Genomic DNA, 20,796 nt, shown 5'->3' with positions numbered 1-20,796 from the left:
CCGTATACTAATAAATGACACAAACATTAATGTAACAACAGACAGAAATACTGGACTACCCCAAATTTATTTACTATGACATACCCCAGTTCTGGAATCCTTTCCGCCATCCCAGTTATACCAGCAATAAGGTTACTATGGGAGATCATGACCCCCTTTGGAAGTCCTGTGGATCCACTTGTGTACATGATTACTGCAATATCTGAGGGCACTGGTTTGCTATGAGGTTTGTTTTCTGTATTGGAGAAGAAAAAACACACATACTTCTAAGAAATTTAGCTGTATCACCAACTTTTTCATAATCATCTATTTGTCTAACTGAGTTAACAACTATTAACTGGGTTCATACAAGCTCAACAAAACAGATCAAGTCCCCGCACATAAGAGACATATGCTATTGGGACAGACATAAACAAATCTATGTTAGAAGAGCTATGAAGAAAAATAAAGCAGGGCAAGGTGAGAAGATGTTAGCAAAAGTGGCAGGAAATGAAGATGAAGTAGCCGCCAGCACCATATCATGCAGCCTCAGAGGCCATGCGAAGGACTTTGGATTTCACTCTGGGTGGAAAGCAATGTTACTTTGAACAGAGGCTTGTCATCACCTGTGACAAGGACCACCTTAGCTACTGTGTGGCTACCTAACTTAAAAAGGAAAGGAAGGAGGTATAGGGAGACAAAAGGCTATTCCAGCAACTCAACTAAGAAATAAGGGTGGTTAGACTAGGGTACCTAGACATTTGCTAAAAAATGTTCTCTGCTTCAGAGCGGTGAAGTTAACATGGCGATACTCGGAATCCTGGATTAAAAGACAATGTCCCTCATTTGCACAAGCCTAAGAACAGCAGCCAACATCCTACAGAGGTGACACAGTAAGAAAGACTAAGAGAAGTAGGTCACGGATAGCACTGGTGATCTGCCGGAATTAATCTTGGAACTACCCTCAATGTGGTCTTCTTAAATAAATGAGGAAAACATTTTAAACATGTTCCCAAGTGAACTCTTTCTCTCCTACTTGTCAAGATATATTTCTTGACAATTGTTATTATTCAAGTTCTTGCTTCCTAATCCGCCATTCACTCCTTCATCCCATGGCACCGTTCTCCTCTGCCACCAGCACTTAGAAGCTGCTCTCTCTGAAGCGACACTGGCTAAGAAGTCCAATGGTGCTTCTGCAATCCCTGCATCATCGGCCTCCTGCAGTGCACCTGGTCCTTCTGAAGACTCCTGCCTCACTGAGGGGCTCCTTTCACTCGGCTCCCACGAACCACACGCTGCGTGTCTTCTTCCTCCTTCTCTGACCAATTCTTGGTGGCCTTTGGAGGTACCATTCTCTGTGGGTGACCTCACCTACTCCCACAGCTTTAATTAAAATCTGTTTCTAGCTTCTAAATCCTTTAACTCCAAATTAAACTCCAGCGTACTAGACTTGTATAGGCCACTCCCCACTACAAAGCTACATTTGAATGTCTCACCAGCACGTAAATTCAACATGTCCAAAGTTAACCTCAGCATAACCCCATTCCCAAGCTGAGTGAATGTTTACATCTAATTCATCACTATGTTTCCAACTATAAAGGAAGTACAGTCCCACCATCCTAACAGCTTTTGTGATATCCTTAAACATCAATATATTCTCTAACGTTTTCTGACACTTATTTGAGAGTGGGAATTTCCAGTTACCATGCCTGGGTGTGCTAGTTGGAGGACAGAAAGATGTCCCCTTCTGGAAACAACACAGCTGGAGCAGAAAGTAAAAGGAGGGATGCAGGTTTAGACACTTTACGTATCTGTTAATACTTACAGATAATTCACATAGAGCAAGTTTAATGGCATTATTTGTTTAGACAAATAATGGCATTATTTGTTATTTGGTTTAAAGACTAACTTTAAACCAAAGAGAAAAAGGGAAACGGGAAAACTGTATAACGTAAAAAGTATTTTAAATTAACTTCAAATAGATACTACTTTTAGAACATTTTAATAAATAAATGTTCATGTTTTTCCGTAAGCTTTTTTTTTTAAAGGGTAGATGAGAGTATACCTAGGGTGACCTTTCTTCCCAAAGTGACGGCCTAGGAAACTAGTTTGTCACCTGACCTAACTTTAGAATCAAATATCTGGAGCACTTCTGGAGAACACGGTCACTGCAGAACGTACACGAGGAACTGGGAAACCGCCACATACCCGCGCTGGCCTTGGCTCCCAGCGCCTGCACTGCTCCCATGGTGTGCACGATGACGCCCTTGGGGAACTCAGACCAGGCCGGCGGCTTACCGTCCACGGTGATGATGTGCCGCAGGCACGGGACCAGAGAAGCTATATCCTGGGAAAACACAAGCATTCGTTGTAGTCTTCATTACTCTTCATTGAATAGCTTGGCAAATAGTCCAGGACACAAGAAAAGCAGCTTACCACATTCAGCAAATTGTTAATTTCTTGCCTCAAAAAAGCAAGGGTGGGGTGTACTGGTATGAATACCCCTTTTTTCAGATGGAGAACTACTGGTCTGAAATATAAGTTACTGTTTTATTACATTATATTTACTGTGTGTACCCTTGTTCTTTGGTAAAATCTTAATCAATAAAGTCAGTTCCTGACAAAAATGGGCATGTAAACACACACTGCCTGAACTACAGGGTAGCCGAACATTCCTCATGCTTTTAAGAGGCAAATAAAGATACAGGGGGAGAGGAAGGGAATTCTCTTATAAACTTGGATTAAAAAAAAAAAAAAACAGATATTATTGTTTTCACAGAGTTGTCTGGAGTTGTCTGGAGACGAAAGAAACCCTTCTCCTGTAGTTTTGTAAAGTCTTTTTCTTCCCTTTAAAAAATTCTGAAACTTGTAATGTTTCAGTTGTCTGGAGACGAAAGAAACCCTTCTCCTGTAGTTTTGTAAAGTCTTTTTCTTCCCTTTAAAAAATTCTGAAACTTGTAATGACTCAAACGCTTCAGAACCAAGTGAATTACTAGTTTAAAAATAACCCTTAAAAATTACAAATTTATTGAAAACAGACTAGAAAATAGATGAGCACAATAAAGTTGTAATCCCTTCACCTTTGACATGGACACATTAACAATTAATTTGTAGCTCTCTATGCTACTTATACACAAATATATATGAAATCCACTTTTTCTTTTCTAAAGGAGAAGAATAAAGTATGATAGTCCCACAAACTTTACTGAGATATTAAGGATTTTAAAGATCATAAAAGAATGATGAGCTCATGACACTGAAAATACTAAAGTATGGAAGAGTTATTAGAAAACTAGTTCTCACCTTCAACTTTGTTTGTAAGAGTTCTTTACTAGTAATGATGTTTGTCACCTCTGTTTCATTTAATCCATGAACAATCGCTGGACCCCCTAGAGTAGCATACAACGTAACAACTACAGGGAAAAGAAGGGCAAGTCAAACATTTGGACATTTCATGGAAATACTAAAAGGAATTAAATAAAGCCTCTGACCGTGGATGGAGCATACTAAACCCTAAATTGTTAGATCCACAGTCTGTGATCTAATCATGCTGTTTTTCTAAATTATTTTAATATATTAACTAACATTATGCCTACTCACCCTTCTGTAACTTCCCCCCAAAATTGCAATATTTTAAAATTTAAAAATTTTTTATTTTATTTTGTTTTACCTATAGATGCCATTCTGAGACTGTCATGTTGAAAGGAATTACATTTGACTTCTAAAATGTCACAGTCTTAGTTGTTAACTACTTGATACTAAAATAAGAAAAATATACCAATAAGATAACACACTGAATGTCATATTTAAGATATTACTTGTTAAGAATATAGCATGAAAAAGTGGTAATACTGCTTATGCTAAAGTAGAAAAATCTAAAGAAAGACATTCTTAGAAATGTCGAAATTAAATAATGATGAGGAGGAAGAGAATTTTTATTTGCTTTCTCCTTAATTCAAAAAAGTTAGACTTAAAGTCACTTTAAGAGATAATTAAAGCTTCTTAAAAGAAACATACTGTAAACCTAAACCTGTGACAACAAAAAGGTATGCCAGTTTAAAAACAAACAAACAAAAAAAAACCAGCGGAGGCATTTACAGCAAGAAATCTGACAAAAGTATCTTTTCTGTTTCATCTGAAGGATAAGCAATGTCCGTATTTTGCATCATATTTGGCACCAAGACCTCTGAACTAAGCCTCCAGGACTACCTCACAGACTGAAGCATCACAACTTCCACAGGTTGTGTTATAGTTACAACATAAAAATTATCATTTAACAGAGCAGCTAGCTTTGAGTATTGGAAGTGTTTTAGAGGCCAGCTGTTACTGACAGAAGTGGCATAACAAGATGACACTAACTTCAAAAGAAAATTCTGAGAGGGGGTAGCAGAGCAATGACCCACAGGTATAGATCGAGTTCCCCACACCCAGAAAGTCCCCTCTGAACAGGTTCAAGTCCCCTTACTACATTGTGTAATTTGGTCCACGACTGGTTCCTTTTCCAAAATAGACCAATAATTCTAAATGATAACAAAGAGTTATCCACTGATTGGATACAAGGTAAAAATTAATATCAGAATTTTAATCTCTTGGGAGTAGATATTTATAATAAAAAGTGAGTATCATCTCTCCCACAACATTAGGTCCACGCTTTGAGCAGATAAGAAAGTCCACGTACGCTGAAAATTATACATGAAGCAGGCCTGTGCAGCAATCATCCATTCAGCCCTGGTTTCACAGAAGATGGCGATGTTGGTCTTTGGTTTCTGACCCAATATCTGTAAGCCATTTCCGAAATTAAACGCTCTAACGAAGACATCTTCAAAGGACAGCCAATTATAGTTCCCAAGAATAACCTGATAAAACAGAAAGCATACAAATAGTTTTCAAATTAACCAAGATATTAATTTCTAGAAAGAAGCCAGGATGTGTTCCAAATTTTGACAAACCAGAAAGTTGTGTTTGTATATAAACTACTTTGTTCTAACGAAAAGCTGGAAAGTGAGTTTCAAGTGAAAAGTCTATTTTGAAAATTAGCTATTTTGTGATATCTTCTATGACAACTCAAATCTTTTGCTAAATCTTTAACTGTAATTTGGGGGTGGGGGGTTGTTTTTCTTTTAAAAAAATCATTCAAGGTTTGACAGGATCTTAAATGTCAACTTTCTGGCCAAAGGCACATATATTAATAATTCATTTATAGACTTCATTTATTTAAACAAGGTAGATGTTAGTTTATAATTTAGCCTAGTGTCAAGTACTACTGATACCAACATTTTACTTTCCCTCTACTTATGAATTCCTGGATTTCAATATCAGACAGTATAACATGATTCACAAACAGAACCTGGCAGACCCAAGCTAACAGAAATGCTTACGGCCATTCAGTTGGAACTGCTGTTAACTAACTCTGGATAAGCAAAGTAAACAAGTCTCTATTTATACGACCAGGTGGGGAGTTGTTATACTATTTTCCAGAGTCCCTCTGTTGAATGCCGGCTGGCGTGGCAGGGCTTTCGACTTTTATTTGTGCAGGTGACATCAAGGCTCACATTAGTAACAACCTCCTCTTAACTACCTTTAGGAATTTTCTCCAACTTATATCAGACCGTAAATCCCCAATTATATACAGATTAGACAGAAAGCTGTTCTTGCTGCAAAAATATACAGACAGTTCCAAACATGGCTGTGTCACTAACATACATCTCTCATGCCTTAAAACCATCTAACCATATTCATTTTCAAAAATGCTTATAATATTTAAGAGATTTCTAGAAACAGAGGTTGGATGAAGATACAAGTGGAAAAAGTTAAATACTGCCCTCTAGTGCCCTATTCCAAACTGGACTTGAGAAGTAAATTTTCATTTTGTTGGATAAAGCAGCTGAAATTAAAATGCTCATTTAACTTTAGTGGGTCCCAAACCCTCACCCTGCTCTGCACCCCCATGAAATGCTCAGCACGCAGAGCTCCAACGGCTTCAAAAGGAGCTCTGTGGCGGTGAGAAGGCAGATGAGAATTTGGCCGAAACATGTAGGAACTGGATTTACCATTATTAAGAATTTCACACTCCAAAGATAGGCATGAGCTACCTCCTAGATTCTAGAATCTAAATGAGTTTTGTAAATTTCAGAGAATATATGTGTTCTGAAAAAGCATTAGCTATATAACCCAAATACATAAACCCAAATAAATGATGGTGCAAAGAAATCAAGTCACGAGTTTAATTCAAGTGTAACCAAAATCTGAATTTAATTCTTTAAACCACTGAATTTTCTAGGAGTGATCTTTCCCATAAAGATTACATTTAAGGGACCCTGCCTACCGCATAATTTTATCTGACTTGTGCTAGAAAAGGTTTCAAATCCTCACTTTGTCCCTATGGTTAGCCCAACCTGAGACTAAGCTCATGCATCTATCCCCTGCCTATACTGTAGAGCACTGCTGGAAAACACCAACCAGGTGTTTTAAATCCAGGATCACAGATCTCACCGCCCAGCCATCCTATTACGCTTCCCTGCTACATTCATTTTCTCACCCTCTGAAATGGCTGTCTGAAACCTTCTCTCTACTCAAATATCCTCTACCCTTTCTCTCCTTCTCCACTTCCATGTGACGATACTATCTTACACTCCACTGAGAAACCAGAAATTACACAGAAACTCCCTTAGCTTCCTACCACCAAGTTTAATAACCTACATACACCTGTACCCATACCCTTTGCAGTCCCTCACGGTATCACAGCGGCTGGAGTGTCCCTGACAAAAGCTCGACTCACTAGGACTTTGCTTTGAAGAGCTTCTCAAGTTTCCACCTCTAGTCCTGACCACCGGTACTTGGACATCCAACCTACTTTTCCACCTGATTGTGCAACTAAGATGTCTAACAGATATTCCCCCAATGCAACCACTTCCCTCCACCTGCACCTGTCATGTAGTCCATCTCTCCCCTGAACTAATGAATGCTGACTGGCCAACTTCCATTCTTATTCCCCTTTAGCCCCTTCTCCCTACAGCAGTGAGTTTTTGAAAAACATAAATCAGCTTACTCCTCTGCAAGTGTTCTCCCTTTCCAGTAGGAATGGAGTTGGAAAACCTTACCTTGGCCTACAAAGCCTTAAGGGTCCTAGACTTTGCCAGAGTCTCTGTGCTCATCTCAAAACCTCTGTCCTGACTCACTTCCTATAAATACAACTTTGTCTTTTCTGTCCTTCAAACAGGCAGCGCAGGACCCAAGATGAGGCAAAACAGGTGCTCAGGGCACGAAATTTAAGGAGGCACTCAGTCTCAGGGTCTGAATGCCGTCATGAACTTTGCTCCCTAAGTGCCTCACCCAGCTGGGCTCATTCCTGTTTTAGAGCCACTGCACAATCCTGTCCCACTGCAAAGAAGGTTCGTTACCCAGATCTTCACAAAGCTGGCTCCTCCGTGTCCTTCAGGCCTCCACTTAGCCATAACTTACTCAGAGAGGCTATCACTGATCTCCAATCAGCTTTCTTTCTTCAAAATAGTTATTAAATCTGTTACCTTATTATTTATTGTCTCTCTTCCTCCCAAATACAAGATCCAGAAAAGAGTAATCTGTGTGTCTTGTTCATTATTGTCTCCTAGTGCCTAGGACAGTACTAGCATATAGTAGGCACTCAGCGATTATTCGCTAAATGTGTGGAACGGACTGGTGTAACGAAACAACTTCAATTCACTCTGGGCCTCGGAGTCTTCAACCTCTCCTCCAGCAGCCTCATTTGTTTAAAGGTCTTTAAAGGACTTTTTTTTAAAGGTCCATATCCACGTGATCATTTAACTCCCTTGGCTTCTTTTGTTGTCATCACCATTCAATCGCATACATCCTTTGCCACCACCTCTTAAATATTCCTACCTGTGACCCATGAGACATAGATATGTTTGACTGTCCTAAGAGTCAGGAAAACGCATGACTAGGGTGGCTACGTGAACGACTACCATGGAGTCTTGAGCCGTTTCCTCATCTGTAAACCTGGCTGGGGGCTAAACGATCCCTACAGTCACTTTCCTCTCTCACGTTCAATTGCCTGGATTTTCATTCTGTGACAGGTGTGACATACACATATGTAAATATCAATGCTGTCACTCAGACTATCACTGCCTGGGACACAGGAACTTAATAATTTACCTTTGTTTAGGAACCTATGAAATTAGATACCTTGATTACGCTGATGAGGAAGGCCTCTTATCTCAAAAGAAAACTATAAAAATAAAATGGAGATAAGATACAGAACATTCTATAAAACAAAATCACACAATACTTAACCAGTCAGGGCCCTGAAGAATGAGATATTCTATAAAGGTTAAGTTTTCAGGTAGCTGAGTTTAACCTCTATCAACACTAGAACTTTTCACTTTAACCATTCAGAACAGAGATATCTCAAAAGTATATACTTTCCTACTGTCGACAAAGTACATCTGGCTTCATTTAACCTTTCCCTCTGCAAATGAAGATCTTTACAAACAAATTATTGTGAGGGAGCCAGAGAGAGTGAAAATATTCAAGAGATCTGGACAGTTGGTAATAACCATGACGACGATGAGGGAAGCTAACCTTTACTAGTGTTTACTACGTGCTAGGTATGCTGTAAGTAACTCTCACAATAACTCTAAGACAATTACTATTATTATCCTTATTTTACAGATGAGAATACTGAGGCACAGACAGAATAAACATAACTTGCTCAAATCCCACAGCTATTAAGTGACAGACTAGGATATGAACCCAGGCAGATTCATTCCAGAATCTAAGTACTAAATCACAACACTCCAACTGCACTATAGAAAGGAGTTGAGATGTCACTGGGCAAGTGAGTAAGGTGGCCTGATTAACAGCTGTAAAATATCATTTCAACTGCTGTGTTTGAGTGGATTATAGTAGAGGCAAGAGTGGAAGCAGAAGACCTGATTTAAATTAAAAAAAAAAAAAAGGGAGGGGGGTGGAGGAAGCTGTAAGGGGGAAATAAAAAAAAATCAGACTCCTGGTTTTTGACTTGAGCCATCTGGTACACAGCGGTGCCTTTAACAAACAGGGGTATGACAGGGACAGGAGCAAGTATGGAAAGGAAAAACCAAGCTTTCTGGCTGGGGAGAGTATTAATATAATAACCAACCACAAATTCTGGCCAAGAGATGGGCCATTATTTTTTATATAAATTATGTAAATATCCTAGTAAGTCAAAAAATAAATGTCATACACATATGCAAATAGGATAAAAACATGACTCAAGAGAGAAATAACACAAAAGTAGGCAATGAGGAAGAGGAAAAGAAAGCTAAGTCAACTCCTAAGAACAGAAATGAGTATTTCTAGTATCTTTTTCCATCAATTTAGAAGGAATGTCAGTCATAGTGAAACTTCTCTTTCTAAGCACTATGAGACTGCATAATTCCTTCTAGTTTCTTCTCTCTAAGGTGTGTAAAATATATAAGAAAAAAACCTAAAGTATCTCTGGAAGTTAGATCACTAAATGTTTGAGGTGGTCTTGTGTCTTCTGTTTCACTGCAAAGTTATTTTTACTCTTTGCAACTTTGTTCTATTTCAGGTACATGTATTTTTAAAACGTTCTGGAAACTGATCATTTCATTGTTAATTCATTTCAAAAGACATCAGCACAAGCACTTGCTGCTGGGAAGGCTGGAATCAGGAGCTACTGACACACGTTCCACACGCTTCACTCTGCCACAGTTTTATAAAACCATATGAGACTTAAAATGACAGCAGGATACAGTCCTGGAAAAGCTGGCCAAGCCTCGAGAACACAGCCGCCTCTGTTTCTTCGCCGTTTGTTCTTCTGTTTGTGCCCCTCGGGAAACTTGTCTTGGTGAAGCTGATGGCCGCACTATCCTGGGCATAATTACAGCGGAACCATCACATCTTCCACTTACCTTCCCTTGGAAGCTCAAACCAGACTTTTAGGATAAGATGGAAACAAAGCTTCAGAGTTCATTCATTTGAAATAAGGCTTTGAGTATCTTTGTTTCAACCATGCCAGATACACTCTAGGGTTAATCCCCAAAGCTCAGTCCCCCAAAACAGGGAGAAAATTTTTAGATATTGCTAATCACTAGCTTTATTTTCCAATAGAAGATTATCTTCATTTATGGAAACTATTAAATGAAGATACACTCCATCAAGATTACGTATGTGTTCCACTCTTAGTAAGCACTCTGAGCAGAGGCCACACTGCCTAAGCAACTCCACTTCTACATCTAAGGGCAGGTTGTGAAAGGTCCCCTTTTCACCATCCTTCCATAGCAGCAGCTGCTGCTGCAATACAATGGGCGCTAAATAAGAAACCAAGGGCGGGGCAGCCTAGTTTAATACACAGTGGAGATACCCCCTATTCAGTCTACAGACCACTGCTACAGTTGCAATGCAGACCAACAGAAACTGAAGTCTTAGCTAACCAGTGGTATAGCACACTTTCTCCAGTAAGGCTAACAGAAAATATTTGCTTTGTTTGTGATACACAAAACGTACTTTCCCAATGAGTCTAATTTCAAACAGGAAAAAATATGTGTTTTCTACATCAGAGTTTATATTAAAGACTTCTGAAAAAAGTTTGATGAATCACAAATGCGAAGTTAATGGCAAATGTCAATGGTAGGCAAACCCCCGACAGTGATGTAGTATAGACAGAAAAGGGTGCTAACTGAAAATGGTTTCTCTCACCTTCTAACTTTTCTACTAGAGTTCAAATATTTCTTTGTTGAATAAACAATGAATACAAAGGCACCATGGTCAAGACAGGGAGGAAAGAGCCACATACATACTCTCTCTCTCTCTCTCTCTCTCTCTCTCTCTCACACACACACACACACACACACACACACACACACACACCCCATGCACGGGGCATAAGAACTTTGTGTTGGGATTTCCCTGGTCGTGCAGTGGTTAAGACTCTGTGCTCCCAATGCAGGGGGCCCACGTTTGATCCCTGGTCGGGGAACTAGATCCCACAGGCATGGCACAACTAAGAGTTCACATGCCACAACTAAGGAGCCAGTGAGCCAGAACTACGGAGCCCATGTGCCGCAACTAAGACCCAGCACAACCTAATTAATTAATTAAAAAAAAAAAGAAGAAGAAGAACAACTTTGCTTGTGTCCACTGCATTATCTGGCCACATTTAAGGAACAACTATGATAGCTCTAGGATTTTATTTTGTCCTAATTATACTGATACCTGAATTAAGAAAGAATTTCATATTCACCATATTTTTCTTTTTATATACTTGGGAACCAGTCTGCTGCTGTGAGCACTGGATGAGTGAAAGTGCTAGCTCCATAAAATGCATGCGGTGTGTGTATCCTGCACTCACTATCCTGCAGTGTGTGCAGGATACTCGAGAAAAAATAAGCTTCCTGCTAAAACAGGATTTCTGTTATATATGCTTACATTAAAAGTAAGAGAACCCAATCTTTGAATTCAAATAGCAGTAGGAATTGTCAAAGGACAAAAATGAATGTTTATTTTAGACACAAAAAGCACAGAAAAGAAGGCAGAGGAGTGGAAAACTTTAGCACTTAAAAAATGTAGTGTTTTCAGTACCTTTTATAACTGCCAGATCTCGCAAAGACAGAATCAAGGATGGTACACCATAAAAAATAGCAACTAAATATGACAAAAATCAGACACCATTATGATAAAGTGTTTTGCAAATTATAATCTATAGGCTAGAGAAGAGTAATCAAACATGCTTAACTACATGACTTCAATTTCTCGAAATGTGCTATTAACTAACCCCAGCTAGATCTTAATTTAGCAAAAAAAAAAAAAAAAAAAAATCATTTAAGTGAGGCAAAACTAAGTCACCAAAAGAAACAGGGAAAATGCCTTAAAAGTAGAGTGACCATAGGATTTATCCAAATCACTCTGGCGACTGTAGGGGGCACTATTAATGCCAGAACAACAAGTATAAGTCAGGATGGTTCCAGGCACAAGATAAAACATCACTCCATTTGAAGGTTAGGAACACATACAGATTCTGTTGTCTAGAGTTAAAATAATGTTTTTTTAATTTCTAGGCGTTACTGATACTAACTTGCGTGCCATCTCCTTTACGTTTAGAAGATGATGACTGGAATTTGTGTGGTAAGTGGCAAAATCAATGGACCATTAAGTTAAACAACATCATTCTCACTCCCCTCCCCACATTCTGCAGTAACAGGAAGAAATCTGAGCCTTTCATTCCATAGCTGTGCTTATCTGGACTCTCCTCCAAGATCTGAGAGTTCCTTCATGATTAACAGAAAAAAGACAGCTGGAGTCAGGATGTAGTTGGAAAAAGAGGGTAAGGGAAAAACAACTTTGCCTACACAGGTATTAAACCTATAACCTAACCAAATTATCAACTAACTACAGATCATCTTACTGCCTCTAAAAAAACTTTATCTTCCATTTTCACCTACCAGAGCTTCAAGAACCGTTTATAAGAAACTCACATACCCAAGTTCATAAACAGCATTTTCATGACATTTCTATACTTACTACCCTTCACAGGGCTGCACTACTCCATGATATAAGTCTTCAGATTCATTCATACGCTTTTGCCCAGTGAATTCCCAAGATGATAACAAAAGCTGGAGCATTTACACTAGATACCACAAACTGTTCCACACACACACTTGTAGAACGTACACACACACACACACACACACACACACACACACACACACACACACACACACTCTCATTCTCTCTCACTCCCTTTCTCTATTAATCCTCTCAACAGCTCTGAGCTGGGGTTAGTTTAAGGAGTATGGAGCTAGACAGCCTGGGTTCCGGTCCCAGCCTCACCATCTGCTAGCTGTAATGCCCCTGGGTAAGTTCCCTAACCTATCTGTGCCTCAGCGCCGCCACCTGTAAAGGAGGATATCCCGATCACACTAACCCGTAGGGCTACTGTAAGTCTTACATAAGCTGATATGTGTGAAGCTCTTAAAACAGCCTGGCTCATAAGAAATGCTAATAAATGTCAGCAATGATCATTACCTCCATGTTAAAGAAACTGAGGCAAGTTTGTTACGTAGCTTTTCCGAAGTCACACACAGCTAGTAAGTGGCAAAGCCGAGATTCGAACCCATAGTCTGTATCTGGAGTCCAGGCTCTTAACCACTGTTACACTGCCTCTAAGGAGGTCTTATCCTCTGTTTCAAATCAATAATGGCAATTTCTATATCTGTGAAAAGAAATTCTTAGAAAACCAAAGCACTTGCCACAAACCAAAGTACCAAATCATTAAGTATCCAATGGAACCTACGTTGTAATCAGAAAAAGCAGGTCACACCCCAAAATCCAGAGCAATCTCAAGCTCACAGGTGCTTCTGGAAGTACCAGGGAATATAGTTTCAAACCCCAACCTGCCCTAGACATTCTATTCCAAGTCCTGGTAGCCATTCAGGCTCAGAAGTGCCCCACACCAGTGAGTGATCTCAATGTCTTTGTGAAAATGCAGAACAAATCCATGCCGGGGGTGCAGAAGGAGAAAAAAGCACAGTCTAGTCCCCTTCTACCCCGTTTCTCCTGCCACATGAGCAAATTCCAATAGAAGCAGGCCATGCTTGTCCCCTGCCACCATTTCTAAGCGTACATTTTATTCAGAGCGAATTCAAAGGCAACAGAAAACCACATTACCTTTTTAAAAATTTTTCCGTTTGGTTGCACTTCATCTTCCTCATTTAAAATTTCACGTGTTCCCAAGAGTCTTTTGTCCTTGAATTTGTTTTTTGCGTGCATAAAAACTTTATCTAGTGTATCACATCCCGGGTATAATACTGAGGCCAAACCATCCAAGCTGTTAACAGATCTGTATGCAGACTCAGGTTTTGAATTTACAGGCTTTGCTTTAATTTGGTTTGATTTTTCTTGTCTTGAATCAGACAAAAAATAATATGGAATGTATGTTAAAATAGTATAAAGTGATATTATAAAATGTATGAAATATAAAAGAATGGGGTTGATGGTATGTTTTAGCTTCATAGTAGATGGCTTTGAAGATACGTGGTTATTCATAGTGCTCAAAAAGTAGAATTAACAGATTTCCGTAAGAATCTAGAAGGAAAGGAAAGAAAGTTATTAGTCAAAAATCATTCTTAAATAACTTTAAAGAAAAAGTCTTCATATCAGATAGGCACACGATTTTTTTTCCAATAAGCAGCAGCTAGTATACTGGCCGCCAGCAATGTCCTGTCCACTCCTGATATTTACAGGATACACATTTATGCCATATCTATTAACAATAGGATTTCTACAGAAAAGTTTCCACATCATTCTGTAAACAGGTGGCTTTTCCAACCTAACCCCAAGTAACCACAAATACTTCCCAGTGGCGAAGAGGAAGCAAGCCAGAAGACCTACAAGAGAATGGAGACCAACGATGCACCCATTTCCTGTTCTTCAGTGTCTCATTACATTAGAGATGGCAAACACTTAGCACATATGCCACATTCTCCTCTCTCCTGACCCTTGCAGCCACTGCTAAATCATCACTGCTTTCTTTCCCAGGGAGCCCCCTTCTCCCACCCTAGGCAGCAACAAGCAATTGGAGATAGCAAACAATATGAAATTCACTTCCCACAGTGATTCTAGATATTTTTCAATGTAGGCAGGTTAAATTGTGAAGCAAGAAGACAACAGACTTTGGACATTTTATATGTTGCATTTATCAGATTTATTGAGAATCTCCTATGTGTCAGTGTTCTAAGTACAGAGACTATAATAGTGAAGGAAACAATCTAAGTCTCTCCTCCCATGGAACCTATACATTCCTTGGGAGAGGTAGACAAATATCACCAGATGGTGAGAAACCCTAAGAGGGAAAAATGAACCCAGTAAGGGAAATACTAGGTGACCAGGCAAGGCTAAAGAGGCGCTCTAGTATGTGGGTGGTCCACGAGAGCCTCCCTGGCCAGTGATATTTGAGCTGAGACTTAAAGGAAGAGGGAGAGTGGGGAAGAAGAACACGAGGCAGAGGACACGGGCTTTGTTCGCTAGGTAGGTGATAATATCATTTTTGAAGAAACAAAACTGAAGCTAACTACTAACTGATTACTCCACCCAGCTCTAAATCCAGGATTACGATTTCTAGCATTCTTCATCTCCATGTTGTAGAAATTCTGTTCTGGCCAAGAGATCTGACGAATCCCTTCTTTCACCCAGTCTCCACTCAGGGCAGAAGATCTACGGCAGACGCAGCAGACCAAGACTACTGGGCACCGTGATTCATAAGGTGGATGCAGGGAGAGACACTCCAGAGACCGGTGGCTATAGCCAAGCCCGGGACCCCACTCCCAGAGCAGAGGACAAGCTGCTGCCCCTGGCCCTGGCTCTGGAGCAATGGCACAGAGGTTCTCCCCAGGCCAGAGAAGCAGGCTGTAAGAACACAGAACCACTCAGCAATCCCTAAGAGGACTGACCTTAGCTGGAAAAGAGAACAGAGAAGTTCAAGCCTAATGGCACTATGGAAAACAATGGAGACTTCAGTGGTGAGCAACTAAGATGAGGCTGGTAGTTCCACAACAGAAACAAGCAGAAGAACAGATCCAGAGAAGTTCAATGGAATCATGGAAAGAGACAGCTAGGAAGAGCCCTCCTAGAGTCAGTGCAGCTCGAAGACTGGCCTCAAACACAACCCCTACAAAAACCATCTAATTTAACTGGATCACACTGTGGGGCAACTTACAGCCCAGGGCACTGTGCAAAACAATAAAGCAATCGACTAGCTATCAGTGGAGAATATTTGCTGGGTGCGGTGCCAACACAGAGGCAGATGAGGGAGAGAGACCGTTAAAGGGAGCCCTACAAGAACCGTGCTGTCACCCCCTGAAGAAGGTACATCAAAGTAACTGTGCGTGTTCCCAAGGCTGTGCCCTTGAAGGAGCCCCATCAGAGGAGGCACACTGCAGAAAAAGTAAACTTCACCAAAACCGGTCAGCCAAGCCAGCAAACAAGCAAGCAAACAACACAACAAGAAAGTGCGGAAACGGGGAAGGCGGAATCAGTATTCAGAACTGCTACAAAAATATCTAAAATGTCCAGTCTACAACAAAAAATTATGAGGCATGCAAACAAACAGGAAAGTATGACCCACACACAGGGAGAAAAGCAGGCAACAGAAATCCTCCTTGAGAGGACCCAAACGTCAGACTTAGCAGACAACGCATCAAAGCAGATATTATAAGTATGTTCAGAGAACTAAAGGAAACCATTCTTAAAAAATTAAAAGTCAAACTCTGCAACTTTACAAGAAAAGGGACACCTCCGAATTTGCTCATGCACAGCTGGTGAGAAGCCAGGACTCCCAACTGATCTCTGGGCTCTGTTCACCATTCCAAGCTCTTTTCTTCAACAACGTATTGTGTAGGACCCTGAAGAATGAGTCCAAAGAATCTAGATTTCTGCCAGAAAGGGCATGGGGAGCCACTGAAGGTTTCTGTACAGAGAAGTGGCACAACGAAAACGATGGCCCTAATACTTTCAGGACATCAGAACTGCAAAGAATAGAGATGTACCTTAATAACCCAGGAGAATGATGTTATCTCACTAAGTACTCTGAAATTTAATTCTGCATGTTTGTATTTTGAATTTAAAAATAACTGTGATTTAAAAAACTATCTGTATCCACCAATGATATGACTGTAGCATAGAAAATCCAAAGGAATCCACTGAAAAACTAATGGAACAAACAAAGAGTTCAGCAAAGGTTGCAGGATATAAGATGAATATACAAAAATAAATTGTATTTCTATACACTAGCAATGAATAATGGGAAAATGAAGAAAACAATTATATTTACAACACTTTCAAAAATACTGAGGATTAGATATAACAAGAAGTGCAAACTTTGTACTATGAAAACCACAAAACATTGTTTAAAGATATTAAAGACCTAAATAGAAAACATCCTGTTTATGGATTTTAAAACTTAATATTGTTAAAATAGCAACATTCCCCAAACTGATGTACAGATTCAACACGATGCTTATCAAAATCTCTGCTGACTTTTATAGAGAATTTTGTTAAGCTGATCCTAAAATTCACACGGAAATTCAAAGTAGCCAGAACAGCCAAAACTTTTGAAAAGGAACAAAGTTGAAGTGCTCACACATCTCAATTTCAAAGCTTAATACAAAGCAATATTAATCAAGACAGTGTGGTACTAGAAAAAGTACATATGTATAGATTAACAGAATAAAATTGAGAGTCCAGAAATAAACTTTTCTATTATGGACAACTGATTTTCAACAAGATGGCAAAAAAACTCAATAGGGAAAGAACAGTCTTTTCAACAAATGGTGCTGGAACATCTGGACATCTACACATAAAACAACGAAGATGAACCCCTTTCTTATACCATACAAAAAATTAACTTAAAATGGATCACAGGTCTAAATATAAGAACTAAAACTATGAAACTTTAATAAGTACTAATCATTGAGTATAAAGTGTTTCAAGAAGAGTACAGTAAAAGGTAGAGGCTAGTTCTGGCTTTTTCTGAGACATCCTCTTGAACCAAACAGCTATTTATTATGATCTTAAAAGTCTGGGGATAGGGAGGGCAGAGGAATGGAGATTTTGAATAGATGATACCACATAGCTTGAACAAGCACCAAAATCAGCAGGTGTTCAGGAAATCATCAGCCACCCAGTAGAGCAGGGTAGGGATGAGGAGATGAGAGATGAGGGCAGGGTATTAAAGGCCCCAAATTTTAAAGGTCAAATTGTTGTGGGCTTTGATGCTGAGGAAGAAACTTAGTTTGCATTCCAATGTACATGAACACACAGCATTAGAAAATAACTTTATGCAGAGGCTAACCTGAAGGCAGCAGAAACTGGAGGGAAGGAAATCACATAAGAGGTAACAAGTAATCATTTACTCCTAGGTCACAAGCTATGGTGGGTGTGACAAGGAGCGAGCAGCTAGGATTCCTGGCTCCTAACTGACCAGAGGCAGGATTGGGTGGCAAGGGTAGCAGCTGTTCCTCCAGTCTTTCCAACAACTGAAATCTTTCTGCTTAACATAGTGAGGGTGGTACTGTACCTGAATCGTGAACAGAATAAAGTTGCAAATTAGAGCAGAAGCAGTGAAAGGAGGGAAAACAGCTGGGGTGCCTTCAACTGAGACGGAAACACACACAGTGAAGAGGTTGCTCAGTGGCTGGATGATTGGTGGAAAGAAGATGAATACAAGTCTTGAAAATAATGGGTTTAAGATGTCTGTGTGTCATCCAAATACACAAACTGTGAAAGTTAAGAAGGGTCAGAGCTGCCCAAAAAGAACACACAGGAAACCTCCAAGATAAGTTCAAGGACAGAAAACTTTGGAGGGAAACTAATGCCAAGACTGAGAGGAGGAAAATCCCACGGAAAAGGCCAATAAAGTAGGAGAACTTGGAAAGGGCAGTGTCATGAAAGTCAAGGGAGGGGAGAGTCAATGGTGTCAAGAGTAGCCTAGATGTACCAGTCACATGCAATTAAGACATTTAACTTTTCTAAAATGTTTTAGATAAACTAGGTAAAGTAACAAAACTTTGGTCAATTGCATCTTATTTGCTCAATGGCTACAGAAAATGTAGACTAGTGTCAACTGAAAGAAAGCACATCCAAAAAGTCGAGTGTTATGTTTTATTCCACAGACATACTGAGAGCTTAAGCCCAGGAGACAGGCTCTCAGATAGCTCTGAAAGACTATTCCAAAGAGGTAAGGAAGGAGCCAGGATATATAGGAGTTCTGCAAAAACAAACCAGGTAGTTGAATATCAAAAGATTTCTGCTAATTAAAGAAAACAAACAAACATCAAGTTAATGAATTTAGTGCTTTTCTATGTATAGGAAGATGCAAGAGTCTGGGCTCACTGAAATCATTCCTTTGATATGCACCTTAACTGTGTAGGGCCAGTATTCTGTTTTTCTCTATCCTGAATGGGCTCATGGCTTGACCGCCACACCATCCTTTGTTTACTGATGCGGCAGGCAACATTCTTCATCCACACTAGGAAACCAGTCACAGCTACTTTATTATGTTGCCACAGCTTAGAATATGAGTATCACCTTTCAGAAAGTAAACTTGAACCATTAAATCTATTAACCTTTTCCTTCACAGCTTCTAGGTTTCCAATTTAGTTTAAGAAGGCATCATCCAACCCCAGGGTTAAACTAATGGTATCCTATATTTTTTTCTAGTATTTGCAAAATCTTTATATTTTGATCTTTAATCAACATGGAATTTATTTTTCTCCATTGTGTAAGGGAAAAAGCTAACTTTTCCTTTCAGGTGAACTGTCTGAACCATTTATGAAATAAACCATCCTTTTCTCAATTAACCAGAATGTCATCTTCCATAATAAGTTATCATTCACACTTGGATTCGTTTCTGGACGCTGTTCTGTTTCTCGGATCCATCTGTCTACTGCTTTGCTAATACCACACTACACCAAAGACAGATCTACAACAATGCTTCTTCAGCTGTGATCCATGGACCAATCAGATCAGAGTTACCTTAGAGTATATTTTAAATAAAGATTCCTCAGACATACCTTTCCCTTCCTTTCCTTCCCGATACCTATAAGCTGAAAACTACTAGCAGACTCAGTTTTAAACAGCAACCATGTGATGTTAATGTGCACTTATGTTTGAGAACTACTGCTTTAAATAGCTGGTAAGACCCTCACTAGCCATATTTTTCAAAATTTTCTCATCAATTCTTAGAAATTAATTCCACATAAATTTTAAAGATTTAACATTTCTTTACGGTGAAACACAATTTAAAAAATCAGAGACTTCCCTGGTGGCGCAGTGGTTAAGAATCCACCTGCCAATGCACGGGACATGGGTTCGATCCCTAGTCTGGGAAGATCCCACATGCCGAGGAGCAACTAAGCCCGTGTGCCACAACTCCTGAGCCCATGTGCTGCAACTACCGAAGCCCGCGCGCCTAGAGCCCATACTCTGCAACGAGAGGCCACCGCAATGAGAAGCCCACGCACAACAACAAAGAGCAGCCCCCGCTCGCCGCAACTAGAGAAAGCTCGCGTGCAGCAACGAAGACGCAACACAGCCAAAAAATAATAAAAATTAAATTAAAAAATCAAAATAAAAAAATCAAAAAGGAACAAATATCATATACATCACTTATATGTGGAATCTAAAAAAATGATACAAATGAACTTATTTACTAAACAAAAATAGACTCACAGACATAGAAAACAAACTATGGTTACCAAAGGGGAAAGGGCGGGAGAGGATAAATTAGGAATCTGGGACTAACAGATACATACTACTATTGATACGTATAAAATAGATAAACAACAAGGACCTACTGTATTGCACAAGGAACTATATTCAATATCTTGTAATAACCTATAATGGGAAAGAATCTGAAAAAGAATATATATGAATGAATCATTATGCTCTAAGGTTTTTGGCCTGAGACATTGAGAAATATTGAGCTGTCATTTACTGAGACAGGGAAGACTGCAGGGGGAGCAGATTTTGAAAAAATATAGTTCCGTTTTGTGGAAGGTTAACTTTGGGAATTCTCAGCCTATTTATGGTATTTCAGGCATGAGACTGGCTGAGATGGCCTAGGGAGTGAGAAGAGGTACCAACAGCAGACCCTGGGGCATGTCAATGTTTAGAGGACTCGGGGACGAGAGGCGCCAGCAAACAGGGCATGAGAGGAGGGGTCAGTGCTGACAGAGGAAAAGCAGGAGGGTGGAGTCAAGGAGCACTGATACGCTTTACACATGTTGTCAACAAAGGTAAATGTAAGCCAAGCCACCAATGAGA

General features: G+C 39.7%; 1 protein-coding gene across 2 annotated transcripts in view; it reads right to left on the bottom strand.

The window, feature by feature from the left end:
* The window catches only part of ACSL3 (acyl-CoA synthetase long chain family member 3), a 79,862-nt gene that overhangs the window by 17,306 nt on the left and 41,760 nt on the right, over window positions 1-20,796 (bottom strand). For both annotated transcript variants that reach the window (XM_059928814.1, XM_059928813.1), the window contains 5 exons: window positions 13,645-14,061; window positions 4,658-4,835; window positions 3,283-3,392; window positions 2,188-2,326; window positions 85-235 (listed from right to left, as the gene is read on the bottom strand). In XM_059928814.1, the coding sequence (XP_059784797.1) occupies window positions 85-235; window positions 2,188-2,326; window positions 3,283-3,392; window positions 4,658-4,835; window positions 13,645-14,022 (956 nt within the window). In that variant the 5' untranslated portion in view covers window positions 14,023-14,061. The remainder of the gene's footprint in view (window positions 1-84; window positions 236-2,187; window positions 2,327-3,282; window positions 3,393-4,657; window positions 4,836-13,644; window positions 14,062-20,796) is intronic.

This window comes from Balaenoptera ricei, chromosome 7, assembly GCF_028023285.1.
Source record: "Balaenoptera ricei isolate mBalRic1 chromosome 7, mBalRic1.hap2, whole genome shotgun sequence".
Taxonomy (NCBI): domain Eukaryota; kingdom Metazoa; phylum Chordata; class Mammalia; order Artiodactyla; family Balaenopteridae; genus Balaenoptera; species Balaenoptera ricei.
Note: the sequence above shows the minus strand (reverse complement) of the source record. Positions and strands in the feature narration are given on the sequence as shown.